Genomic DNA, 23,867 nt, shown 5'->3' on the forward strand with positions numbered 1-23,867 from the left:
CTCATGTGGATACATTTCTATGAGGCTTCAGAGATGAGAGGTAGATCCACAGCCTGGAGCTTATGGAAAAGCAGATTTCAGCTCAATCCCAGGAACCTCTTCAGAGTTAGAACCATCAGCAGTTGAAACGGGCTGCCCTAAGATGGGCCAAGAACCAGGTCCATCCATGTGTTCAGGCACAGGGCAGATGGGCAGCTGTCAGCAGTGCTGTGCCAGGAATTCCTGCATTAGGCAGAGCTTCGCCTGCATGACCTGTAAGGTCTCTTTTGACTCCACAATTCTATTATCCTTGTTAATTGCCACAATTCAATTTGCAGTACAGGATAAACAAACTAACCTAATTTGATCTGGAACTTCTGCAGGCTATCACAGGTCATTTAATCTAAAACATATGGCTATAGCCATTACCATGTTTTCTAAAGTCATCTAACAGACCTTGCCTTAACAAAATTTCCATGTTATAGTTTCACTCCTGCCTTTTTCTAGCCTTCTGCTTATTTCACAATCATTCCCTCTCCTTTGGATTGTGGTGGGGAGAACATGAAATTGTTTTCTTCTTTCTGCCTTTCTCCTCTTAAATCTTATAATAGGTGAGTCCCAGTTAAAATGACATCACTTACATCTTTACCTCCCAATTTGGCTTTCACTTTGCAGGTTTAAGAGTCTTTGAGAAACAGGAGAGGGATCATGGAAAATTGCAGTTCTGGAAAAAAAAATTTAGGCAAATTTTCAAAAAAGGAAGAATGAGATTTAAAATTTTGATATTAAAATTAATTTATAGAAATTTGCATAGTTTGTTACATACTGTTGTTACAATTAGGGCAGCAAACCCATTTAAGTCTTACTAATGAAGAAATATATACATTCGAGTTAAAATATCATAAACTTCTTTCAACTGAAAGCACTCCCGCTATTCACATGTGCCACTCTGCTGAAGCTGGAACCGACATGTCACAGAATCCAGTCCGCAAATAAAGTTTTGCTTTTGCCAGGATATGTCTATCCTTAATAACTGATGATGTTTCTTCTTTTTCAGTGAATGTTGTGTCAATGTTGCAGGAATTTTGGGAAAGCAAGCAGCGGCAGAAGGCTGCATTCTCCAGTGAACGTGTGGTGGTCTACGAGTCGCTGCCGTCTCCTGGACCCCCCTTTGTGAGTTACGTGACCCTCCCGGGAGGAAGCTGTTTCGGCAACTTTCAGGTAAGAAGAAAACATTAGTTTATCAGTGAAAGCTATTTGGGTTAAAATAGAGTAAACCATTTTATTAAATGATATGTTTTTGTTGTCATAGTGGAAAGAGTTGTACCGGATCCATTATATATACCGGAAAAATCTGTCAGATGTCCCCAATTTTTTAAATGGAAAACATTTTATTTTAGGATACCCCCGAAATGTCTTTATGTAAAACAAATTTTATGGCACACTCTTTTGTTTGTCCTATAGCTGCTGCTCTTTCCCTCAGAATATTCTGGAATAAAAACTTAAAAGAATGAGGGAGCTGTGACAATACCACATTCTAGCTGGCTTCAGGAGCAGATATTTATTTAGTCTCACAGTTCTGGAGGCTAGAAGTCGAAATCAGTGTCAGCAAGGCCATGCTTTCTCTTAAAGGGGAGAATCCAACCCATGCCTCTCTCCTGGCTTCTAATGGGTAGCTGGTAATCCATAGTGTCCCTTGGCTTGTGGCAGCATAACTCAATCTCTGCCTCCGTCACATGGTCGTCTCCCTCTGGCACTCTTTTATTGACTATGTCCAAATTTCGTCTGCTTATATGGACACCCGTTGTATTAGTGAGCCCTCTCTAATCCAGTTTGATCTCAATTTAAGTAACATCTTCAAAGATCCTATTTACAAATAAATTCACATATACAGGATTGGAGGTGAGAATTTTTTGTGGGGACACTTCATCCATAACACCCTAATAGTCGTGATTAAAGACTCTACATTCATGAATTTTGTATTCAAATACTAGTCACCCTATTACACACCCAAAAGCATGAGCCAACAGCAAAGTATTAGAATCCTAGGGCTGGGTTCAGGTACCTGCACTAAGCCCAACCTCTGTCCCTGGGCATATGGGCCTTCCCTGAGGAAATTAGTGAACAAAACACAAAATCACAGTGATTCCATAGAATTATATTTGAGGTCCAGTGAAAACATAAGGGAAGGAACTTCAAAGTTTACCAGTCCCTTATATAAGTACCTCTTTTGTGCTGTAAATTATCTTTCAATTCTCGGACACTATGGTCTATGAACACTGTGAAGCTCACAAGCCATCAAATTTATCTCTTGTCTTTGACAACTAAGAAGCCCAGAGGCAAATTTACAGTGTATCTTTCTATGGTGTAAATCTACAGAACTTAATGTTTTATAATTTTTAGAATTAACCTCATACTGGTATTATTTTATAATTCCACCTTTACTCTGTGTTTGGGCTTATTGCCTCACTCATTTATCTTATCCTGTTCCCATGGCATATACGTTTTATGTTGCCTTAAATCTTTTTTTTTTTTTGGAGAGAGCAGTTATACCTTAATAAATAGACTCACAAACCTCTGTCTGCCTGAAGGAAGGATTTGCAGGAAGTACCAGATGAGCTGAACTTGCAGATTGAGGGTATCTTTGCCAGTCAGAAAAAAGGGAAAAGACATTCTGGGTGTAGAGGATGGTGCAAAGTCAGGGAACAAAAAGAAACCACAGGCACTTTCAAAATTGTGGGAGCATCAGAGTGTAAGAGTGGGTGGGTGGCAGGGAAGCACCAGGAGAGGATGGCTGGGTGTTCACATCGAACCATGATGGACCTTCATACCTTGCAAAGGAGAACATTTTTTATTCTGTATAAAATATGAACTCCTGAAGGATTTTGAGCAGGACAGTCATATATTCAAATATGCTTCAGAAAGATTACTCTGGCAGTAGCATGAAGATGTTTTGCAGGTAACTGATGCTAAAAGCCAAGAGACCAGTAGGAAGCCCAAGGAGATGCTGTGCCTACCTGATGCATTCAGGAGCTAAAGGTGAAATGACCAAGTTAGGTGCCGGAGCTAGTGGATAGCGGATACAGGAGGAGGAGCAGGTGTGTGGGAGATAGTGACAGAGACAGTGGGAAGTTCCTGGAAACCTTCCAAGCAGATATGTGCAACAGGCCAGCAAATATAGGACCTGAAGCTGAGGAGAGGAATTGGGGTTGGATTTCTACATTTCTGAGTCGAAGGCATGACCACAAGTCATCACACTGCCCAAGGAAAATGTTTGAAATGGTGAGATCAAAGAGTGCTCATAGAAACAATTTGTGTGTGGGTGTGGGGTGGAGGGGGGTGCAGAATAAAAGGAAAAGGATTTCTCCAAAATGCCTGAGGATTGTTCAGGAAGAAACAAAGACCCAGAAGAGGGGATTTATATAAACAAAGGCGTGTGACATCTCAAGACGTTTTTGAGGAAGCGGTGAAGAGGGGTCAGTCGCAACAGAAAGGTCCAGTGACATGTGTCCACTGACTATGATGAATGTCAGACCCTTGATAACCTTCAGAAGAGTAATTTCAGTGGAGAGAAAGGAGTGCAAATCAGATTACAGAAGGTTAGAGGGTAAATAGGGGCTTATAGGCAAAGACAGCATACTTCAATAAGGATTTAAAGGATTTTTCTTTTGTGCTTACTACTGCTTGGGTATATAGAAAAATTATAAGCTACAGTGCTTGCCTTCAAATAGCTTACAGTCAAGTGAGGAAAGAGAGAGCATGTCCTGCTCAAATTGTCGTCAGTAGCTTTCAGACATCAAGCCATAATTAAAGCTGGAAGGCTAACTAAGCCTACGGCCCAGAATTCAAGCAATTCTCAAAAAAGCTGCAAAGCTGGACCACAATCACCTAGAATGTAAAATACTCCAAAAAGATCTCAAAACCGAATAGCAACCATTACTTTTGCACATTCCTCAGCCCCTTCTCTTTAGTCTAAAATACTTTAAAATGTCTGACACATTTAAAAATAAGTAAATTTGCAATAGTGCTAGGAAACAAGTGACTTCGGAAGGGCTAAACTTTTGAGGCAATCCAGGGGGTAAAAAAAAAAAGTGAAATCAAATTATTTGGTGCAAATATACAACAATCTAAACATGCACAGGAGAAATGTACTGTGAAAGTAAAGAACTTGAGAAACTCCAGGTCCAGATGAGCAAATACAAAGGGCAGCAGGGAGCCCTGGGGTAATTTTAAAGGTAAAGAACTGCTTTCAAAACAGTCTGGCCCATCCAATGGATCAGGTCTTGCTTTCCCCTGCTCTGAGCAGTCAGTGGTCAGAAATAGATTTGGACCTCTGAATGGCAGAAGTGAACTGCCTTATGGGGATGTATTTGAATGTGGGTCAAGGAGCCCCAGAACAGGGCTTGATATAAGCCAGACAACAAAGACAAGGATAAGGGGCCAGGAGAGAGGAAGAAAGACAGCCCTTCTCTTATTTTGGCAATTGAAGAAGGGGGTGTTGAAGCCACCTGTGCCTGCTGGCTCATTCTCAAGCATTCTAAGGTACAGTCTGCCAGTCAACACACCCTGGCCACTCATAAGGCGTTCCCATCAGCCCTCCCGTTCAGGGGAGACTCCTGGAGAAACAGACCTACGTAACCACGGAGGAAGGTCTTGCATGCCACCAAACTAATTCACGTCTTTGTCCGTGAATGTCAAAGAAGAATTAAAGATCACCGAACATCTATACAAAAGTATAAGAGGAAAGAGCAAGGCAAGCAGACAAAAGAACAGAAATAATTCAAGCAGCAGAGTAAAAAAGAAGGTATTACAATGAATATCCTCAGGAAATTTTGAGAGGATATTTAAGCCTAAAAGAGCTATGAAGAAAAAGAAGCAAGCAGGGAACAAAAATGTTTAAATGGTTGCTAAATTAGAACAATAAAAAAATAAAAAGAGAGGCAAATAGCTGAGTGGACATAGATGATAGCCAGATTGGTTATTTAGAAAGTAAAATCAATGTTCTAGAATTTGGAGCGAAAAGACAAAAGAGATGGGAAAAGAGAGTCCTGGAGACCCGGGGATAAATCTTGGAGGTAAACATCAATCTAATAGAGTTCTAGAAAGGGACAAAGGAAACAGAGCGGAGGGAATAAATCATAGAGCAAGTTACTTTGCATTAAAGAAAAGCACAGGATTTCAGATTGAAATGACTCAACAATTTCCAAGTAGGATCATAACAAAAGAATCACTCAGAATGGGTCTTAGGGACAACATGCTATCTAAAAGGAGGAGCAAGGGGCTACTTTTTACTGCTTTTGTTCAGCTTCTTCACTGTTTCTTGACCTAAATTCAATATATATATATAGAAATTTATATTATATTATATTAATTATAATATATAATAATATATATTATTATATTAATATATATATATTGAATTTATATATATATATGTTTAGGAGCACCTCGGGGGAGTCAGAAGAATGAGAGAAAAAACTGGCAAACCCAGTCAACAAAACCAAAATCTTTTCCTTGAAAAAGATAGATAAGAAAGAAAAATCTTTGGCGATTCAGATTAAGAAAAAAAAAAAAAAGACATACACCCACTAAGATTGAGAAAGGGGATGTAATCGTAGGAGTATAATATGAGAATACTGCATAAATAATTAAATTAAAAAATATGAAAACAGATGATGCAGAATATTTTGGGGGAAATCTCAATTATCTTTGCAACTCCTCTGTCTAAAATAATTTCAAAGTAAAAATAAAAAGACTTCAGTGGCTCCCTATTGCCTTCTTATTAGCCTCTGGCAATACAGACCACAACTGGCCTCAACCTTTGCTTCCAGCCTTTTTACCCAAATCTGTCTTGGACACTCTGTACTTCAGCCTAACTGTCCCTCATCCACGCCTTGACTTCTTCTAGCCACTCCTGCAGTCACGCTGTGGCCTACCCTTGAAGTCCTGTTGGCACTTTATGTCTAAAGCCTACCCATCTTCCAAGATGCCACTCAAATGCCCCATTCTCCTTGAATTTCTGCTGATCCTCTCTACTAGAAATATCCAACTCCTTTGAGTTCCCAAAGTTGTTATTTCTGCTTCTGTCTTAGTACTTACTGTTTACCACTTTATGCTAAAGTTACTTATGGGTATGTTCTGTCTTTGTAATAAAATGTAAGTCCCTCAAGGTGAGACTCCGTAGATTTATGTCCCCCATGACTCCAAGTACTGTGCTTGGCATATAGTCAATGCTTAACGGAGTCTGTTGAAAGAATAGCTATATGAAAGAATAACAAATTCCATGACCAAATGAAATTAATATTTGTCTGTTCTTGTGTATAATCAAGAGTCAACTATCATGTTTCACCAACTCAAGATGGTAGGCTAGGAAGGAAAATTCAGTAATATTGGCATCAGTGAGTGTTCATAGCTATGGTTAAAGTTTTAAAGCAGATGAATTTGAAAGTATAGATTAAATAGACCTTCTAATTCTCTCTGGAGTTAATTTACACCTAGTAACGTCCCCCCACAGCACCGTCATGACCATTAATAACCAAGATTTGGCCATACTCATAGTCAAACTTGTGTTATGGTCCTACGTAATAAATACGCTTATTATGATTGATACAGGGTATTATGCATTCAAATGATCAGTGAATTGGATCTAGAGGATGTAAGTCTAAGAGATTCTGGTGTCTTTGTTGTTTTTGCTATCTTGAGAATTATGAATCTCTCAATTGTCTCATAAATTTCTAACCAAAATGATAGGACTTCCTTTAAGTAGTACATTCAACATCTCATGGTATTTAAAAATTAGAGAACAAAATGACAAAACTGAGCTCTTCAACTGGGAGAACTCTTGGTGATTTCTCTGATCATACCAGGGTCTCCTTTTTCTTATGTTTAAATCATCATATTTTAAAGTTCTCAAGAGGACTGTTAACATCCTTGCTTAAGAAGATCCAGAATTTCCTGAGTCAGATATATTTCAAAAATGTGTTTTGCTGATCAGCTGCCAAACCTGGCCCTTTAACTTGTCTGACTCTCCAAAAGATGATTTGAGAAAGGAAAACAAGGAAAAGCAAAAATAAAAAATAAAAAGGTGGTCCTAAAGCAATGTCCTTATACTTTGTCAGTTCAAAAGCCATCTTAAATGCTCTTTTCACCATATAATTTTTCATCATATTTTTGCCAGCAGTTGGCCTGTAAGAGCCTACGTGCTCATTCCTGCAATGCTTTTCACATAATCAAATGTCACCCCTGTGCATTACAAATCATTTCATGATGGATCATTAATGCCAAGAGCATGAGCTGAGACATGGAGAGACCATTATGCCAGCAGTAGCCTTCTTACTGAGCCATGGATGTCACCTCCAGTGGTGCCAAGTAATTGAAAATGCTTGGAGTATGAGACTAAATTGCAGGATTAATCCCCCTGGTTCAGGCAGTTTCATGAAAGCTGTAAGAGATTACACTCATTCATTCTTTAGAAAAATGGTATTCAGACTGAGCTTTACTTTACTGATTAATCAAAGGACAGCAGTCAAAAGGCTCTGATGGACGCAAACCACAGGTTTTTACATAAAGAAACCTCCCACTGAAGTAAATGGGAGGCTTGTACCCATGGAGACTAATTAAAGAATTTTCAGTTAGTCTTGACACCACAACCCACAAAAAAGCAGAGGCAGCAGCCATAACCCTAACCCTAACTTTAAACTGTGCCTTAGTAAGCTATTACACGCTAGAAAAAGAGAAGTGAAAATATAATTTTATTTTTGTATTTCTGAACAATAAATAAAATCATCCATATGCATTAACTTATTTTCTTTTAGAAAGTGATAGTGAAACACTTATTATATCTTTTATAGAAGAAACTATCTTCTAATATTACAGGCATTAATAGAAATTCATGCATTTTGGATATATTTTCTTTATGCCATTTTCGTCTAGGCAGTTAATCCTTCCCCATCCACATATCATGACCATGAAAACAGTGCAGTAATTTCCATTTTTTACAATAAGAGAAACACAAGAGTCATCCCATCAATATCTGGCTCCCCTCTTGATGAACTCAGAAGGAAAGCCACTCATTGTTTCAGCAGCTGTTTTTGTTTTCAAATCTAAAAGGGGAACTTTACTGAGTATTTTATCTTATTTTATATTTTGATTAAAAGGTATGTGATTCAAGTTTTGTTTCCAAGCCAGTGATGTGGTCTTCATATAGAGACTGCTGGGCTGACTTGGATTAATGAATTTCACTTCTATTTGGAGTAAAAAGCAAAAATTCCCTGAGTATACTACTAGACCATGCAATTATTTATGTGGGTGAATTATGATTGAATAAAAAACGTGTACCTTGGATAAAAAAAGCATTGATTTATTTGAAGTGGGGCCATTTGTTCATTGGGGTCTCATATTTTTTTTCTCATAAGTATTTTTTATATTGTGTTAAAATTGCTTCACAGAAAATAAGTGCATATGTTAAACAATGCAGTTAGGTACTCAGACTGTTCCTATAATACCAGTCACCACATGAAATTGAAACATTCAATATTTCCTATATTGTCATAAGTAAACTGTCATTGGATGGCTTTCTTTTTTTCATTTTAGTCCAGTGTTTGCTGCTTTGTAACAGGCTGCACAGCAGGGAGACATGAAATGGAACACTCAGAGCAGATGAGTTCCTTGTATAGTTCTATCTCTAAAATGCAATGAATTTATTTAATAACCTCCGATTTTTATGCTACTCTAGTTTCCAAACCAAGGCCGTTTCCTATGAAGATGCCTAGACAAACAACTTTTCTAAGAGATTTGCCACCTAATAGAAAGATAGGAGGGTGTAACTTTGCATAGTTTTAGTTCCTTAAGGCAGTGAGCACACTTCACCTGTATTATCAGATAAAAAAACACGTTTTATACTTTCATACATTGAATGATTATTCTCAAAGTCCAGGAAATTAAAGGTCTCTTTAAATCACAATAAACTAAGTTTATAAAATGAAGTATTTCCCTGGAGAGAATGACTAAGAGTAAATTTGGTTATGACAAAGATGATTCATAGACTTGACTAAATGGAACTGTAACGCTCTCTTTTTACTGATTATTAAATGAGGCCTGCCTTAAGCATTCCCTACCCCAAATAGAGATTTAGTCCCTGCCATAAAATTGAGACTGTTGCCCTGTGCTAATGCTGTTTTAATGCCAAATGTTTCTACTTGAATTCATCCATGACCTCTTCTCTGTCTCTAGAGCTGATACCTTGACTCCGATGTGCTGCATGCTATGCAGTGTAGCATAACTTCTAAAGGAGGCATTTCCTGGTGAAAATCCACAGGAAAGCATCCTGTTTCACAACTAATGAGACCCAAAGATGGTTATATACCCCTTCCCATTTGGAAGTCAAGAGATCAGCTAATTATCAGACTTTAATGACTTGCTCCGAGAAACCAGTAACATAGATTGTTTTAATGAGACCTTGTATTTATTCCCCAGCCCCCTTCCCTAACTTCAATCTGTTTCTTTTCTTATCAAGTGGAGTGAACACAGATGCTTGGCCTCCAAATAGAACAGTAGAGCATAGCGAGAGGTACGCTAGAGTAAAGGCGCCAGGTAAATAAAGACTTCAGACTGTCTTCCCAGGACTCCTGCACCCCCAAGTTTATAAACTTTAGGGAGATGCTCACTGTTTCATCGAGGCACTGAGTGAAGAAGAAAGTCTGATTCCATCTCCCCCCTACCTGCTCCCCCATCCTCAGTTCAGAGCCAAGTCCTTTCACATCAAAGCAACTATAAAAATAAACCAAAATTGTGAATCCTCATCAGTTCATCTTGTCTTCACCTTAACTTGAAAAAAGAAAGAAGAAGAGGAAAAAACCTCCGGAGCAAAACACAACCCTGATTTTAATAGCTGGGAGGGCCTTGGTCTAGGTATGTGTGCAAGCAGCATCTGCAGCAGAGGTAAACGGGGAGCAGGCCAGGTGGTTTATATTATAAAAATAACATCTGACCCACCATGTGCATGAGGCATTTCTTTCAGTTGACGGGAACTGGTGAGTTTTCTCTGAAAATTGAACTCCCAGACCAGTTCCCTCCCCCACACCTAGCCAGAGACCCCTATTCCGAGCACACACAGGGCTCCAAATTGTTCCCGAAGTATTTGCAGCCAGCCTGACCTCTCGAGAAAGAGACACGTTATTAACTTGGGTGACTGAATTTCAACGTTTGCCCTTTTTCACATCACCATCTGGAAGGGGAAAAAAAATGTTAATATATCCATACTTAGATAAATTGGAACACATGCAAATGTTCATGCTTACGCCAGGGCAATCAAGGTCTTAAAGAATCAAAAAGGGTACCCAGCAGCAGGGCCCCGTTTGCAGCATTTTTTGTGCTGGCTGCTGTCAGGATGGAACTGAGGTGTTGGTGACACTGATCAGAGCTTGCAGGAGGGCCACAGGAGCTCTGCAGGTCACTCGCTGAGACTCAGACTCAGCAAAATGTTCCCATGCACTTGAATGACAGACTTAGCAGACTAAAGGATTTGGGCAAGAATTCTCACCTCTCACAGCCAGTTTATTTGGGTTTGCCACCTGCAAAGTCCCAGCTTGGGTAAGATGTGCTATTGAGCACATGCCATCTGCATAACCCCGACCTGCCCTTCACCCAGGGAGGACAGCATCTTCTCTGAGCTTGCACATAGAGACAATTTTCACATATACTACTGCATTACTTAGTTCTTTTTTTTTAATTGCTCCATATAGACCATCTTCCAACTCGTAGGCTGCCATTATAGGAACCTAGTAAAAGTGTGCCTAACTTTTAAATTTAATTTTATTTTTCTTTTTCATTTTTAAGGTAATTTTATTGATATATTTTCACATATCATACAATCCATCTGTAATGTGCAATCAGTGGCTTTTAGTATAATCACAGAGTTGTGCATTCACCACCACAATCAATTTTAGGACTTTTCATTACTCCAAAAAGAAAAAACACCCTATACCTTAGCAGTCACCTCTCAATCCCTCTAACCTACCCCAGCCCTACATTAACATTAATCTAGTTCTGTTTCTATAGATTTATATTTATATTTTATATGAATGGAACCATGCAGTATGGGATACTTTGTGTCTGTTTTCTGTCACTTAGCATAATGTTTTTAAAAATTATTATGGAGGTTTACAGAAAAGTCCTGAAAAAATTGCAGTATTCTCATTACACCCCTAGTGTTGACACTTTGCATTAGTGTGGTATCTTTGTTATAATTGATAAAATACTAAAACAGTACTATTGCTATTTTCCAGAGTTTACATTAGGTGTATTTTTTCATATACACCACCCTATTATTAACACCTTGCATTGGTTTCTTACATTTGTTATAATTCATGAAAGAACATTCTTAAATTTATGCTATTAACCACATTCCATCATCCAGATACAGTTTACTGTGTTATACAGACCCATGTTTTATCTTCTAACTTTCATTCTAGTAACATACACTACCCAAAATTTCCCCTTTCAAACACATTTACATACATAATTCAGTGCTGTTAATTAAATTCACAATAGTGTGCTACCATCCATTTCCAACCCTTTACAATGAACCTAAATAGAAATTCTATACAAATTAAGTATCAGGTCCCCATTCTCTACCCCTACCCCCAATCTATTCCCTGATAACCTATATTCTAGATTCAGAGTCTAGGAGTTTGCTTATTATAACTAGTTTACATCAGTTAGATCATAGACTATTGATCCTTTTGTGTCTGGCTCATTTCACTCAGCATAATGTCTTCAGGGTTAATCTGTGTTGTCACATGTGCCAGGACTTCATTCCTTTTTACAGCTGAATAATATTCCATCATACACATATACCACATTTTGTTCATCTGTTCATTGGTTGATGAAAATTTAGGTCGCTGCCATCTTCTGACAATTGTGATTAGTACCACTATGAACATGAGTGTGCAAATATCTGTTCAAGTTCCTGCTTAAATGATCCTGGGTATATAGCTAGTAGTGGTATTTCCCGGTCAGATGTAATTCTATATTAGCTTCCTGAGGTACTACCAAACTGTCTTCCATAGCAGCTGCACCATTTTACATTCCCACCAACAAAGAATGAATGTTCCTATTCCTCCACATCCTCTCCAACACTTGTATTTTCCACTTTTTTAATACTAGCCATTCTAGTGGTGTGAAATGATATCATTATGGTTTTGATCTGCATTTCCCTAACAGCTAGTGATCATGAGCATCTTTTTATGTTCTTTTTTAGCCATGCGAATATCCTCTTTGCAGAAATGTCTATTCAAGTCTTTTGCCTATTTGTTAATTAGGTTGTTTGTCTTTCTGTTGTTGAGTTGTAGGATTTCTTTATATATCTGGATATTAAACCCTTATCACATAAATGGTTTCCAAATATTTTCTTCCATTGAGTAAGCTGTCTTTATGCATTCTTGACAAAGTCCTTTAATGTATAAAAGTTTTTAAGTTTGAGGAGTTTCAATTTTATCTTTCATTGCTTGTGATTTGGGTGTAAAGTCTGAGAAACCATTGCCTAACATGAGATCCTGAAGATGCTTCCCTACATTTTCTTCAAAGAGCTTTATAGTCCTGGCTCTTATATTTAGGTCTTTGATCCATTTTGAGTAAATTTTTTTATATAGTGTGAGTTAAGGGTCCTCTTTCTTTCTTTTGCATGTGGATATCCAGTTCTCCCAGCAGCTTTTGTCAGAGACTATTCCTACCCAGTTGAGTGGATTTGGTAGCCTTGCTAAATATCAATTGACCATATATGTGAGGGTCTATTTCTGAAATCTCAATTTTATTTAATTCATCTATATGTCTATCCCTATAACAGTATCACAGCATTTTGACAACTATAGCTTTGTAATATACTTTAAAGTTAAGAAGTGTGTGTCCTCCAACCTTGTTCTTCTTTGTCTATATGGGGCCCCTTATTCTTCCAAATAAATTTGAAAATTTCATTTCTGCAAAGAAAACTGCTAGAATTTTGATTGGTTTGTGTTGAATTTTTAAATCAATTTGGGTAGAATTGACATCTTAACAATATTTAGTCTTCTAATCCATGAACACAGATTGTTCTTCCATGTATTTGTCTTCTGTAAGCAATGTTTCATAGTTTTTTGTATATAAGTCCTTTATATCCTTTGTTAAATTTATTCCTAGATATTTGATTCTTTTAGTTGCTAGTTATTGTAAATGGATTTTTCTCCTTTGTTTCCTCCTCAGATTGCTCATTACTAGAGTATAGAAACATTGCTGATTTTTGTGTGTTGATCTTGGATCCCACAACTTTTCTGAACTCATTTATTAGCTCTAGTAGTTTTGTTGTAGATTTTTGGGGAATTTTCTATGTATAGGATCATGTCATCTGCAAATAGTGAAAGTTTTACTTCTTCCTTTCCAACTTGGATGCCTTTTATTTCTTTTTCTTCCCCAACTACTCTGGCTAGAACTACTAGCACAATATTGAATAACAGTGGTGACAGTGGGCATCCTTGTCGTATTCCTCATCTTAGAGGAAAAGCTTTCAGTCTTTCACCATTGAGTATGAAAGACTGTGGGTTGTTCATATATGCCCTGTATCACCTGGACGAAGGTCCTTCTATTCTTATTTTTCAAAGTTTTTTTACAAGAAAGAATGCTGGACTTTGCATTTTCTGCAATAACTAAGATGATGGTGTGATTTTTCCCTTTGTTTCTTTGATGTCGTGTATTACATTAATTGATTTTCTTGTGTTGAACCTCTCTTGCATATCTTGGATAAAACCCACTTGATCATGGTGTATAATTCTTTCAATAGGCTGTTGGATTTGATTTACAAGTATTTTGTTGAGGATTTTTTTATCTATATTCACAAGAAAATTCAGTCTGTAATTTTCTTTTCTTGTGGTATCTTTATCTGACTTTAGTATGAGGGTGATGTTGGCTTCTAGAAGGAATCAAATTATTCCCTCCTCTTCAGTTTTTTGGAAGAGTTTGAGCAGGATTGATATTAATTCTTACTGGAATGATTGGTAGACTTCACCTGTGAAGCCATTCAGTCCTTGGGAGATTTTTGATGACTGATTCAATCTGTTTGTAATTGGTCTCTGAGGTCTTCTATTTCTTTTAGAGCCAGTTTAGGTTGTTTGTGTGTTTCTAGGAATTTGTTCATTTTATCAAAGTTGTCTAATTTGTTGGCATACAGTTGTTCATAGTATCCTCTTATATTACTTTTTACTTCCATGGGATCAATAATAATATTTCCCCTTTCATTTCTGGTTTTATTTATTTGCATCTTTTCTCTCTCTCTCTCTCTCTCTCTCTCTGTCTCTCTCTCTCTCTCTCTCTCTCTCTCTCTCTCTCTCTCTCTCTCTCTCTCATCAGTCTAACTAATGATTTGTCAATTTTACTGATCTTCTCAAAGAACCAACTATTGGTTTTGTTAATTATCTCCATTTTTTATTCTCAATTTCATTTGTTTCTGCTATAATCTTTGTGATTTCCTTCCTTCTGTTTGCTTTGGGGTTAGTTTGCTGTTCTTTTTATAAGGTGTACAGTTACGTCTTTGATTTTAGCTCCTTCCTCTTTTTTCAATGTAAGCATTTAGGACTACAAATTTCCTTCTTCAGCACTGCTTTCACTGCATCCCATTTGTTTTGATATGTTGTGTTCTTGTTTTCAGGTATTCTCGTCTCAAGATATTTACTGATTTCCCTTGCAATATTCTTCTTTGACCCACTGACTGCTTAAGAGTATATTGTTTAACTTCCATATGTATTTGTAAATTTTCCAGTTCTTTGCCTGTTGTTGATTTCCAGCTTCATTTGGTTATGGTAAAAGGAGATGCTTTGTATAATTTCAAAATTTTTAAATTTATTGAGACTTGTGTTGTGATCCAATATGTGATTTATCCTGGAGAATGATCTATACACATTTGAAAAGAACATATATCCTGCTGTTTTGGGGTGCAATGTTATGTGTATATCTGTTAGGTAGACTTTCTTTATTATATTATTCAAGTTCTCTGTTTCCTTATTGATCCTCTGTTTAGATGTTCTATCCATTGATGAGAATTTTTTGTCTTGTTGCAAGACAAAAAAATCTCTGTCTTTTATAAGAGTTTTGCATTTAAAGTCTATTTTATCCAATATTAGTACAGCTACCCACCTCTAGTGTATTTTTATCTCTGTTATCGTACCTTTCATTTCCATAATTTCTTTAATATTTCTTTTTATACTTTCAAGTTCTCTTTATGCTTGCACACTGTTTTCTTAACATCCTTTATATCTTTATGCATATTTTCCTTCCTCTTGAATTGATTTAGGAGATTAATTTGAATTTCTTTGATTAATAGTCTCCTCTGAAGTTTAATTTGTTCCCTTAATTGAGCCATATCTTATTTCTTTGTATGATTTATAATTTTTTGCTAATGTCTAGGCATCTTTTTTCTTTATAAGTTGACTCTAAAGGTAAATTTCTCCCTCTTGTCTAAGGTTTTATTGTTGATTGGCTTTGTCTTAAGGCTCTTTTGGAGGCTTGGTGTAACACATGCTTTACTTTTAGAACAGCCCATGTTTAACTGTTCAGATTTTCTCAGCTCTTCATCTGATTCTTGCTCTGCACATGCGGTGCAATTTTAAAGATTGCAATTTTTGTGCAATTGTTTCACTTTCAGGATAGAATTCTCTTTCCTCTGTTCCATCTCCGGGAATCTTGATCTGTTCTGCTTGTTTTTGTGCAGACATTTCTTCCTAGCTCCTATGACATGTTTATATTCTCTCCCTCATTCAATGTCCCACATTTTTCAGTGTGGGACCTGTCCTATCTTACAGCTGTCCAATTTTTACATGCCCCCCCCCCCACCTTTTTTATTATGAGGATTTTCTGCCTCTAGCTTCTTCCCCATTAGGACATCCCACCATGGCCAGCCAAATAGGTTCAATCCAGAAAGGTGGCACTTCAGAAAAGTCCATTTTGCCTTTGAGTATTCCATGTGACTGAACGGGATTGAATGAAGGCACAACAGCTCTTGCCACGCTTTCTATCATGGTCTCTCTTTCTCTCTCTTGCTCCTGGGAGAACTTTTGTATGCAGCAGTCCTCAGTGGCTTGTGTCGTCACTCTGTGCACTCATAGCATGGTGGGAGGGACTCAGGTCATGCTGCCTTTATGTGATTCCAAAGTTGTATAAGATTATATGAGTTGGGGGGTAGTGGGAACTGACCAGCAGTCCAGCAATGAATTCTATGACCAGATATTTTTGTTTCATCGCTTCAACATTTGTGGAGTCCTTCTCCGGTCTCTATTGTCCTCTAGAGTTCTAAGCACTTGAGATTTGTCCTTTTATTGACTAAATCTCTGAGGTGGTGTTTTCAGGGATATATTACATCTCCATGTTGATGAGGTCTCCCCTAACTTTTTTATATTATACATTTTGGATCTGCAGAACATTTTTTTCCCTCATGTCTTGGAAACATATTTAGGAATAATTCTCATCTGTTGTTTGTTTAAGATAGAGAGAAGTTACTTCTATTGATGTCTTTCCACATGCTTTTCTAAAGAAAGCATTTTAGTTATTTTATATGCACAATAACATCTTGGGTTGCAGAAACAACTACTCAACACATGTATCCTGTCCATTTTCTAATGCAAAGTAAGAAAAAAATTATTAGTCAAAGGAAAGCCATTAAGAAAGTTACCATTCAGAGCTTAAATTGTATCTGCTTGGCTGGAAGTTGTTTCTATGAACAGTAACACACCAATAAACAGTTTTAAAACATTTCATAAATAATTAACAATAAAATGAGTTCCTTATAGGCATGTCTATTTATAACATGTACATATCTCAGTATTTTGCGTCAACTAATTTAAGAACATCTATCCATCTCACAATATTGAATAGCTACTATTTTATTTCTGGACAGACTACTAACTCAAATTGGTCTTGATTGAATCTGGACATTGCATTGTGTGGCAGGATCAGGCAACTTGAAAAGTTATCATGGAAAGAATAAAAATTACTGGGCATAAAAGTAAACTTTAAACTTCATTTAGCTAAGTCAGTGGTGCTTCTGGCACTTGCTTGAGGACTTATATTTGCTTGCTTTTCAGAAAAACTCTCATAAAGGATATTTGCCTGAATGCTGCTTTCCTTGACTCTTGTGGAGAAGCAATTTCTCTAGTGAGAAAATAGCGCTTTGATTTTAGCAGAGGTAGATTTGCCATGAAGCTAACGAAGCTTCTGCACAGATCCCCTAATTTTTAATTTGTAATTTCATACTCCTTTTCTTAAATAGGCCCCCTAAATCGTGTAAGCTTCAGGTCCCACTAAACCTGGGTCTGTCCCTGTCAGTTAGAAATCAGACACAGCAGGAGTAGAAAGCTAGAACAGCATTTCTCTAAGAATAATTCTGAGTCCACCTGATTCCGAATCACCTGGCAAGACTATTGTATGCAAATCCCCCTCCAGGATACATCTGAGGAGATTCTGATTCAAGAGGTCAGGGGGGTCTGGAAAGATGTGCAAGTTTAATAAGTTCCCTGAGTGATCGTACTATAAAAACTACAGTTGTTGAACCTTGGGTCAGACTCCTGACCTAGGTTTGGTGGTGATGGTCCAAGGGAACCCTGTGGGCTCCTGATGGCTTGGCAATATAAAATCCAAAATGAGATGGTCGTGGGGAAATTCCTTATCCAGTGGAGCAAGCAAAATTTAATTTGAATGACTTTTACTCTTGAAGAGTTACCAAATACTTCTTCAATCTGCTTATGTGGTAGAGTCCCCAATTCTCTTGGTCAGGCTTAAACAAGAAGTCCCTTCCAGATGAGAAAGGGATACTACAAGAGATGACATCTGATCTTCTAGTCTCATCATAGCTGGCATTCCCCTGGTAGGTCCGAGTAGGGGACAGCAACCAAAGGAGAAGAGAATAGTAAGATAACTATTGGCACACCCTCCTCCTCATTGAGCACAGTTTCTTGCAACAGTGTACTTCCTCTTTGACTTTTTCTCCTTAGTGAATCATGTTTGTTGTGCAGGGATGGAAAGAAAGTCTTATACTAAAATGATCCATGGAATACCAAAGTTAGAGCTTTGGCTAAAGTATTTCCCCGATTTTGAGAATGCTGTGTGATCTTAGCCTCATTATATATCTTCTGTATTCCAATAGGGGTGTCTATTTCTTTGAAGAACAAAACAGCAGAATGGTTCAATAGTCAGGCTTTCAAGTCAGGCAGACCTGAGTTTGAATCTTGTTTCCACCACTTTTTATTTCATATGATTGTGATAGTTAGGTTCAGGGGTCAACTTGGTGACATGATGATACCCTGCTGTTCTGTTGCTGTAGACTTAAATCATCAGCGTGTGAAATTCATCTATAGCTGATTATATCTGCAGTTGCTACGGGGAGGGCCTTCTACGATCAGTGACATTTAATTTAATTACCCGGAAGCTTAAAAGAGAGAGGTCAGAAGAGAGCTCAGCAGCTCAGCATACCTCATCTGAGCATTCAGAGCTCAGACCCAGACATTTGGAGATGCAGAGAGGAATCACCCCATGGAAAGCCATTTGAACCCAAAATCCAGGAGGGTAGCCCAGCAGATGTTCACATGTACATTCCCATGTGACAGAGACAGCCAGAGAAAAGCCAGCTACCTTTACTCTAAAGAAATATAAATCTGTAACTAAATAAATCTCCTTATTAAAAGCTGATCCATCTCTGGTGTATTGCATTCTGGCAGCTTTAGCAACTAAAACAATGACCTTGGGATTTGCAACCTATAAGCCTGTTTTCTCACTTGCAAAATAAAGATAATAACAAGTCTAAGCCATAGGATTGTTTTAATAATTAAATGTGATATGTAAAGCAGTTAGCATAGTGCTAAGCACACAGCATCAGCAATGACAATTTCTATTTGTGAGCTCTACTTTAAGTGTCCTGAGAGTGCCTAATTACCTGATTCCAGAAAAGACTTTGTATTATCTATTCCTGCATAACAAATTGCCTCAAAACCTAGCAGCTCAAAAAAACAAACATTTCTTTCCAATCTGGTCCTGGGAAGGATTATTCTGCCATCAATGAGGTGGTGACCAGGAAGTTCACTATCAACCATCACAAGTGCATCCAAGGAGTGAGCGTGTCCCTCAGGCACTGAGAGAGAGGCGGACATTTTCCATGAAAGAGATGGGAATGTCAGATGTGCACATCAACACCAGGCTCAGCAAAGCTCTCTGGGCCAAAGGAAAAAGAAATGTGCCTACTGTATCTGTATGTTGTTGTCCTGAAAGCATAATGAGGATGAAGTTTTACCAAACAAGCCCTATATGTTGGTTCTCTATGTACCTGCACCACTTTAAAAAAACCTATAGTAGGGGGGCAAGATGGCAAAATAGTGAGGCATGGGATTTAGTTTGTCCCCCAGGAATGGTACAGAACCACTGTTGGGGAAACATCAGAGACTGGACACACAGCGTACACCAGTCTGGACGGGGTAGAACGGTTCAGATCCCAAACAGAACTGTAAGTCCCCCAAGCAGTGGAGGCTGATGCCCCTCCCCCACAGGCATGGCAGGCTGGTTCCCTGAGAGGAAAGGAAACAGACTTTACTAGCAACAAGGGTTTAGCTCAGCCAAGCTCCTACTGGAATTAACAAATTCTGACTACTGAAAACAGTCCCCCAGCACAGATAAACCTGGAATAAGCACTATAGAAAGTAAGCGTTTTTAATCTGGCAGAAAGGGGGTGGGGCTGACGGTAAAAAAAAAACACAGAGGCTCTTTGAGTTGGACAGCACAAAATACTGGAAAAGGACTGGACCCCAAGAAAAGGGGCACATTGAGCCTGGAGATACATAGAGCCATGTACCACCTCAAGTTCTTCATAGACAAGCCTGAGGACCAGGGGTCTGGTTCTAAAAAGGAATTTTTCTTTTTTTTTTTCACTCCTGAACAGCTCATTAGATAGAACTGGAAGTATTTTCAGGCTCCAGCACTGCCCCAGGCAAGAGTGGATTTAAGCTTGACTGAGAGACAAAGTAACTAGTTAAGTGAAAACAGTTAATTCCCTATAGGGCATATCTTCCCCAAGAAAAAATGGGTTGGACCCACTCAAGTGGATTCCCTCCTTCAAGGAATTCAGGCCCCAGGAACTGGAAAACTGAAGCAATTAAAGCCATCATACTACATCATGTCTGTCTCAACCAAGCCTCTGGCAGAGAGGGTCTGCTGAAATTAAAGGTACCCCGCCACTTGAAGCTGGTGGGAAGCTGCAGGAAGACAAGTGCCACATGCTGAGCAGGATAGGAAAAGCATAGAGTCTAGAGGCTTCATAGGAAAGTCTGGGTCTCACCCTCAAGGAAAACAGATGCTGGCTACTCTTTCCTCCTGAAACGTGGGCCTGTCTGGTCTGGGAAAATCTGACTGGGGTCTTTAATATCTGAGAAGACCCTCCTCAAACACACACACAAAAAACCTCCCTAAAGGCAGGGCAAGAAACAGAGAAACAAGAACTGAAAAATTCTGATCAGTTAAACAGAACTTATGCTAGAGCTCTAGAATAAGTTGAACTAAAGGTCAAAGAATAGAATCAGAATAAAGCCACCCAGCAAGAAAACCTTAGGTAAAAAGTGAAAGCAACCTCCAGAATAACCCAATAAAGGGCACCAAATGCCTAGATGCCAGCAAGAAATGACTAATCATACAAGGAAAATCAAAGATATGGCCCAGTCAAAGGAGCACACCAGCACCTCAAATGAAATACAGGAGTTGAAACAACTAATTCAGGATGTTCAAACATACATAAAAAATCTCAACAAAAATCAAATTAACAAGTTGAGGGAGAATATAAAGAAGACATTGGGCACCTAAAGAAGAACTTGAAAGTTTGAAAAAACAAATTGTGGAACTCATGGGAATGAAAGGCACAATGGAAGAGGTGAAAAAAATATGATAGAAACTACAAAAGATTTGAACTAAAATAGATTTAAAGAGGCAGAAGAAAAGATGAGTGAATTAGAGGACTGGATACCTGAAATCAGACACACAAAAGAAAATATATGGAAAAGAATGGAAAAATATGAGCAGGGTCTCAGGGGACTGAATGACAACATGAAGTCCTGAATATACATATTGTGGGCATCCCAGAAGGAGAAGAGAAGGGAAAAGGAAGAAAAAGACTAATGTAGGAAATAGTCACTGAAAATTTCCCATCTCTTATGAAAGATATAAAATTACAAAGCCAAGAAGTCCAGCATACCTCAAACAGAATAAATCCAAATAGACATGCTCCTAGACACTTATTAATCAGACTGTCAAAGACAAAGAGAATTTTGAAAGCAGCAAAACAAAAGCAATCCATCATGTACAAGGGAAGGTCAATAAGACTATGTATGGATTTTTCAGCAGAAACCATTGCAGCAAGAAGGCAGGCAGTGGTATGATATATTTAAGAATCTGAAAGAGAAAAACTACCCAGTTTCTCAGAACTTCATACCCAGCAAGTCCTTCAAAAATGAGGTGATGCACTTCACAAACAAGCAACAAACCATGGACCAAACTAACAAAAAATTCAACAAATTGTACTGCAATAAGGGGATACTCACATGGGAAAAGAATGACATGTGACCCCCACCATACAGCATACAAAAACATTTTTTTTTAATAAGGGGGAGATTAAAATATTTTCAGACAAGCAACGACTGAGAAAATTTGTGACTCAGAGACCAGTACTACAAGAAATACTAAAGGACAAAAGTATAGAAATGAAGACATTTATTTTTATTATCTGGAGAAGAACATAGGAATGAAAACAGTCAGTAAAGATAAAGAAAGAAAAAAATAGACATGACATAAAATCTAAAAGAAAAAATGGTGAAAGAAAATACTGCCTTTACAGTAATAACATTAAATTTTAATGGATTAAATTCCCCAATTCAAAGACATAGACCAGCAGAATGGGCTTAAAAACAGGAACCATCTATATGCTGTCTACAGGAGACTCACTTTAGACCCAAGATAAAAAATAGATTGAAAGTGAAAGTTGGAAAAAGATACTTCATTCAAACAACAATCAGAAAAGAGCAGGGATAGCTATACTAATATCTGACAAATTAGTCTTCAAATATAAAACGAAAGAGACAAAAAGGACACTGTGTTAACAAAAAGAACAATTCAACAGTAAGACATAAAATCATAAATATTTATGCACCTAGCCAGAGTGCTCCAAAATATATGAGGCAAACCCTACCAACACTAAAAGAAGAAGTAGGCACCTCTACCATAATAGTTTGAGACTTCCCCACTCTGATCAGCAGATAGAACATCTACACAGAGGATATATAAGAAAACAGATTTTGAATAATATGATAAATGAACTAAAATTAACAAACATTTATAGAACCTTACTCCCACAACATTAGGATACATATTTTTCTTAAATACTCATGGATCATTCTCAAGGATAGACCATATGCTGGGTCAAAAAGCAAGTCTGAATAAATTTAAAAAGATCAAAATTATAAAAAAACTTTCATAGTGGAATGAAGGTGGAAATCAATAACGGGCAGCGTGCCAGAAAATTCAAAATATATTGAGGCTAAATTACACACTCTTAAACATTCAGTGGGTAAAAGAAGAAATTACAAGAAAAATCACTAAATATCTTAAGGAAAATGAAAACATAGCATATCAAAATTTATGGGATGCAGCAAAGGCAGTGCTGAGAAGGAAATTTATTGCCTTAAGTGCCTATATTTAAAAAGAAGAAAGAGCAAAAATCAAATTAACTGTTCACTTGGAAGAACTAGAGAAAGAACAGCAAACTAACCCCAACACAAGCAGGAAAGAAATTCAGAAGATCAGAGCAGAAATAAATGAAATTGAGAATACGAAAAAGAAAATCAACAAAACCAAAAGCTGGTTCTTTGAGGAAATCAATAAAATTGATGGACTTTCAGACTTCTGTCAGCTAGGCTAACAAAGAGAGAGAGAAAATGCAAATAAATAAAATCAGAAAGGGAAGAGGGGACATAACCACTGACCCTGCAGAAATAAAAGAGGTAATGAGAGGATACTATGGGCAACTATATACTGATAAATAAGACAACATAGATGAAATGGACAACTTCCTAGAAAAACATGAACAACCAACACTGACTCTAGAAGAAATAGATTACCTCAACAAGCAAATCACCATGAAGAGATTGAATCAGTCATCAATAAGTTCCCCCAAAAGAAAATCCAGGACCAGATGGCTTCATGTGTGAATTCTACCAAGCATTCTAAGAAATGGTACTAAGAAACAATTAGTACCAATTCTGCTCAAACTCTTCAACTAAATTGAAGATGAGAGAAAGCTACTTAACTCATTCTATGAAGCCAAAATCACTCTAATACCAAAGCCAGACAAAGATACTACAAGAAAAGAAAATTATAAACCAATTTCTCTAATGAATGTAGGTGCAGAAATCCTCAACAAAATACTTGCAAATCGAATCCAGCATCACCTTAAAAGAATTATACACCATGACCAAGTGGAATTTATTCCAGGTATGCTAGACTGGTTCAACACAAGAAAATCAATTAATGTAATACACCATATCAATAAGTCAAAGTGGAAAACCACATGATCATCTCAATTGATGCAGAAAAAGGCACTTGAAAGGAAAGGAATAGGAGAGAATTTCTTCAACATGATTAAGAGTGTATATGAAAAACTCACAGCTAAGATCATACTTGATAGGGCAAGACTGAAAGCTTTCCCTCGAAGATCAGGAACAAGACAAGGATGCCCACTGTCACCATTGCTATTCAACATTGTGCTGGAAGTTCTGGCCAGAGCAATTAGGCATGAAAAAGAAATGAAAGGCATCCAAATTGAAAAGGAAGAAGTAAAACTCTCA

General features: G+C 37.6%; 1 protein-coding gene across 1 annotated transcript in view; it reads left to right on the forward strand.

Moving 5' to 3' along the window:
- The window catches only part of LIX1 (limb and CNS expressed 1), a 78,249-nt gene that overhangs the window by 16,515 nt on the left and 37,867 nt on the right, over positions 1-23,867 (forward strand). Inside the window, exon 2 of the mRNA XM_077138702.1 lies at positions 1,037-1,200. Within this exon, the coding sequence (XP_076994817.1) occupies positions 1,037-1,200 (164 nt within the window). The remainder of the gene's footprint in view (positions 1-1,036; positions 1,201-23,867) is intronic.

Source organism: Tamandua tetradactyla, chromosome 21, assembly GCF_023851605.1.
Source record: "Tamandua tetradactyla isolate mTamTet1 chromosome 21, mTamTet1.pri, whole genome shotgun sequence".
Taxonomy (NCBI): Eukaryota; Metazoa; Chordata; class Mammalia; order Pilosa; family Myrmecophagidae; genus Tamandua; species Tamandua tetradactyla.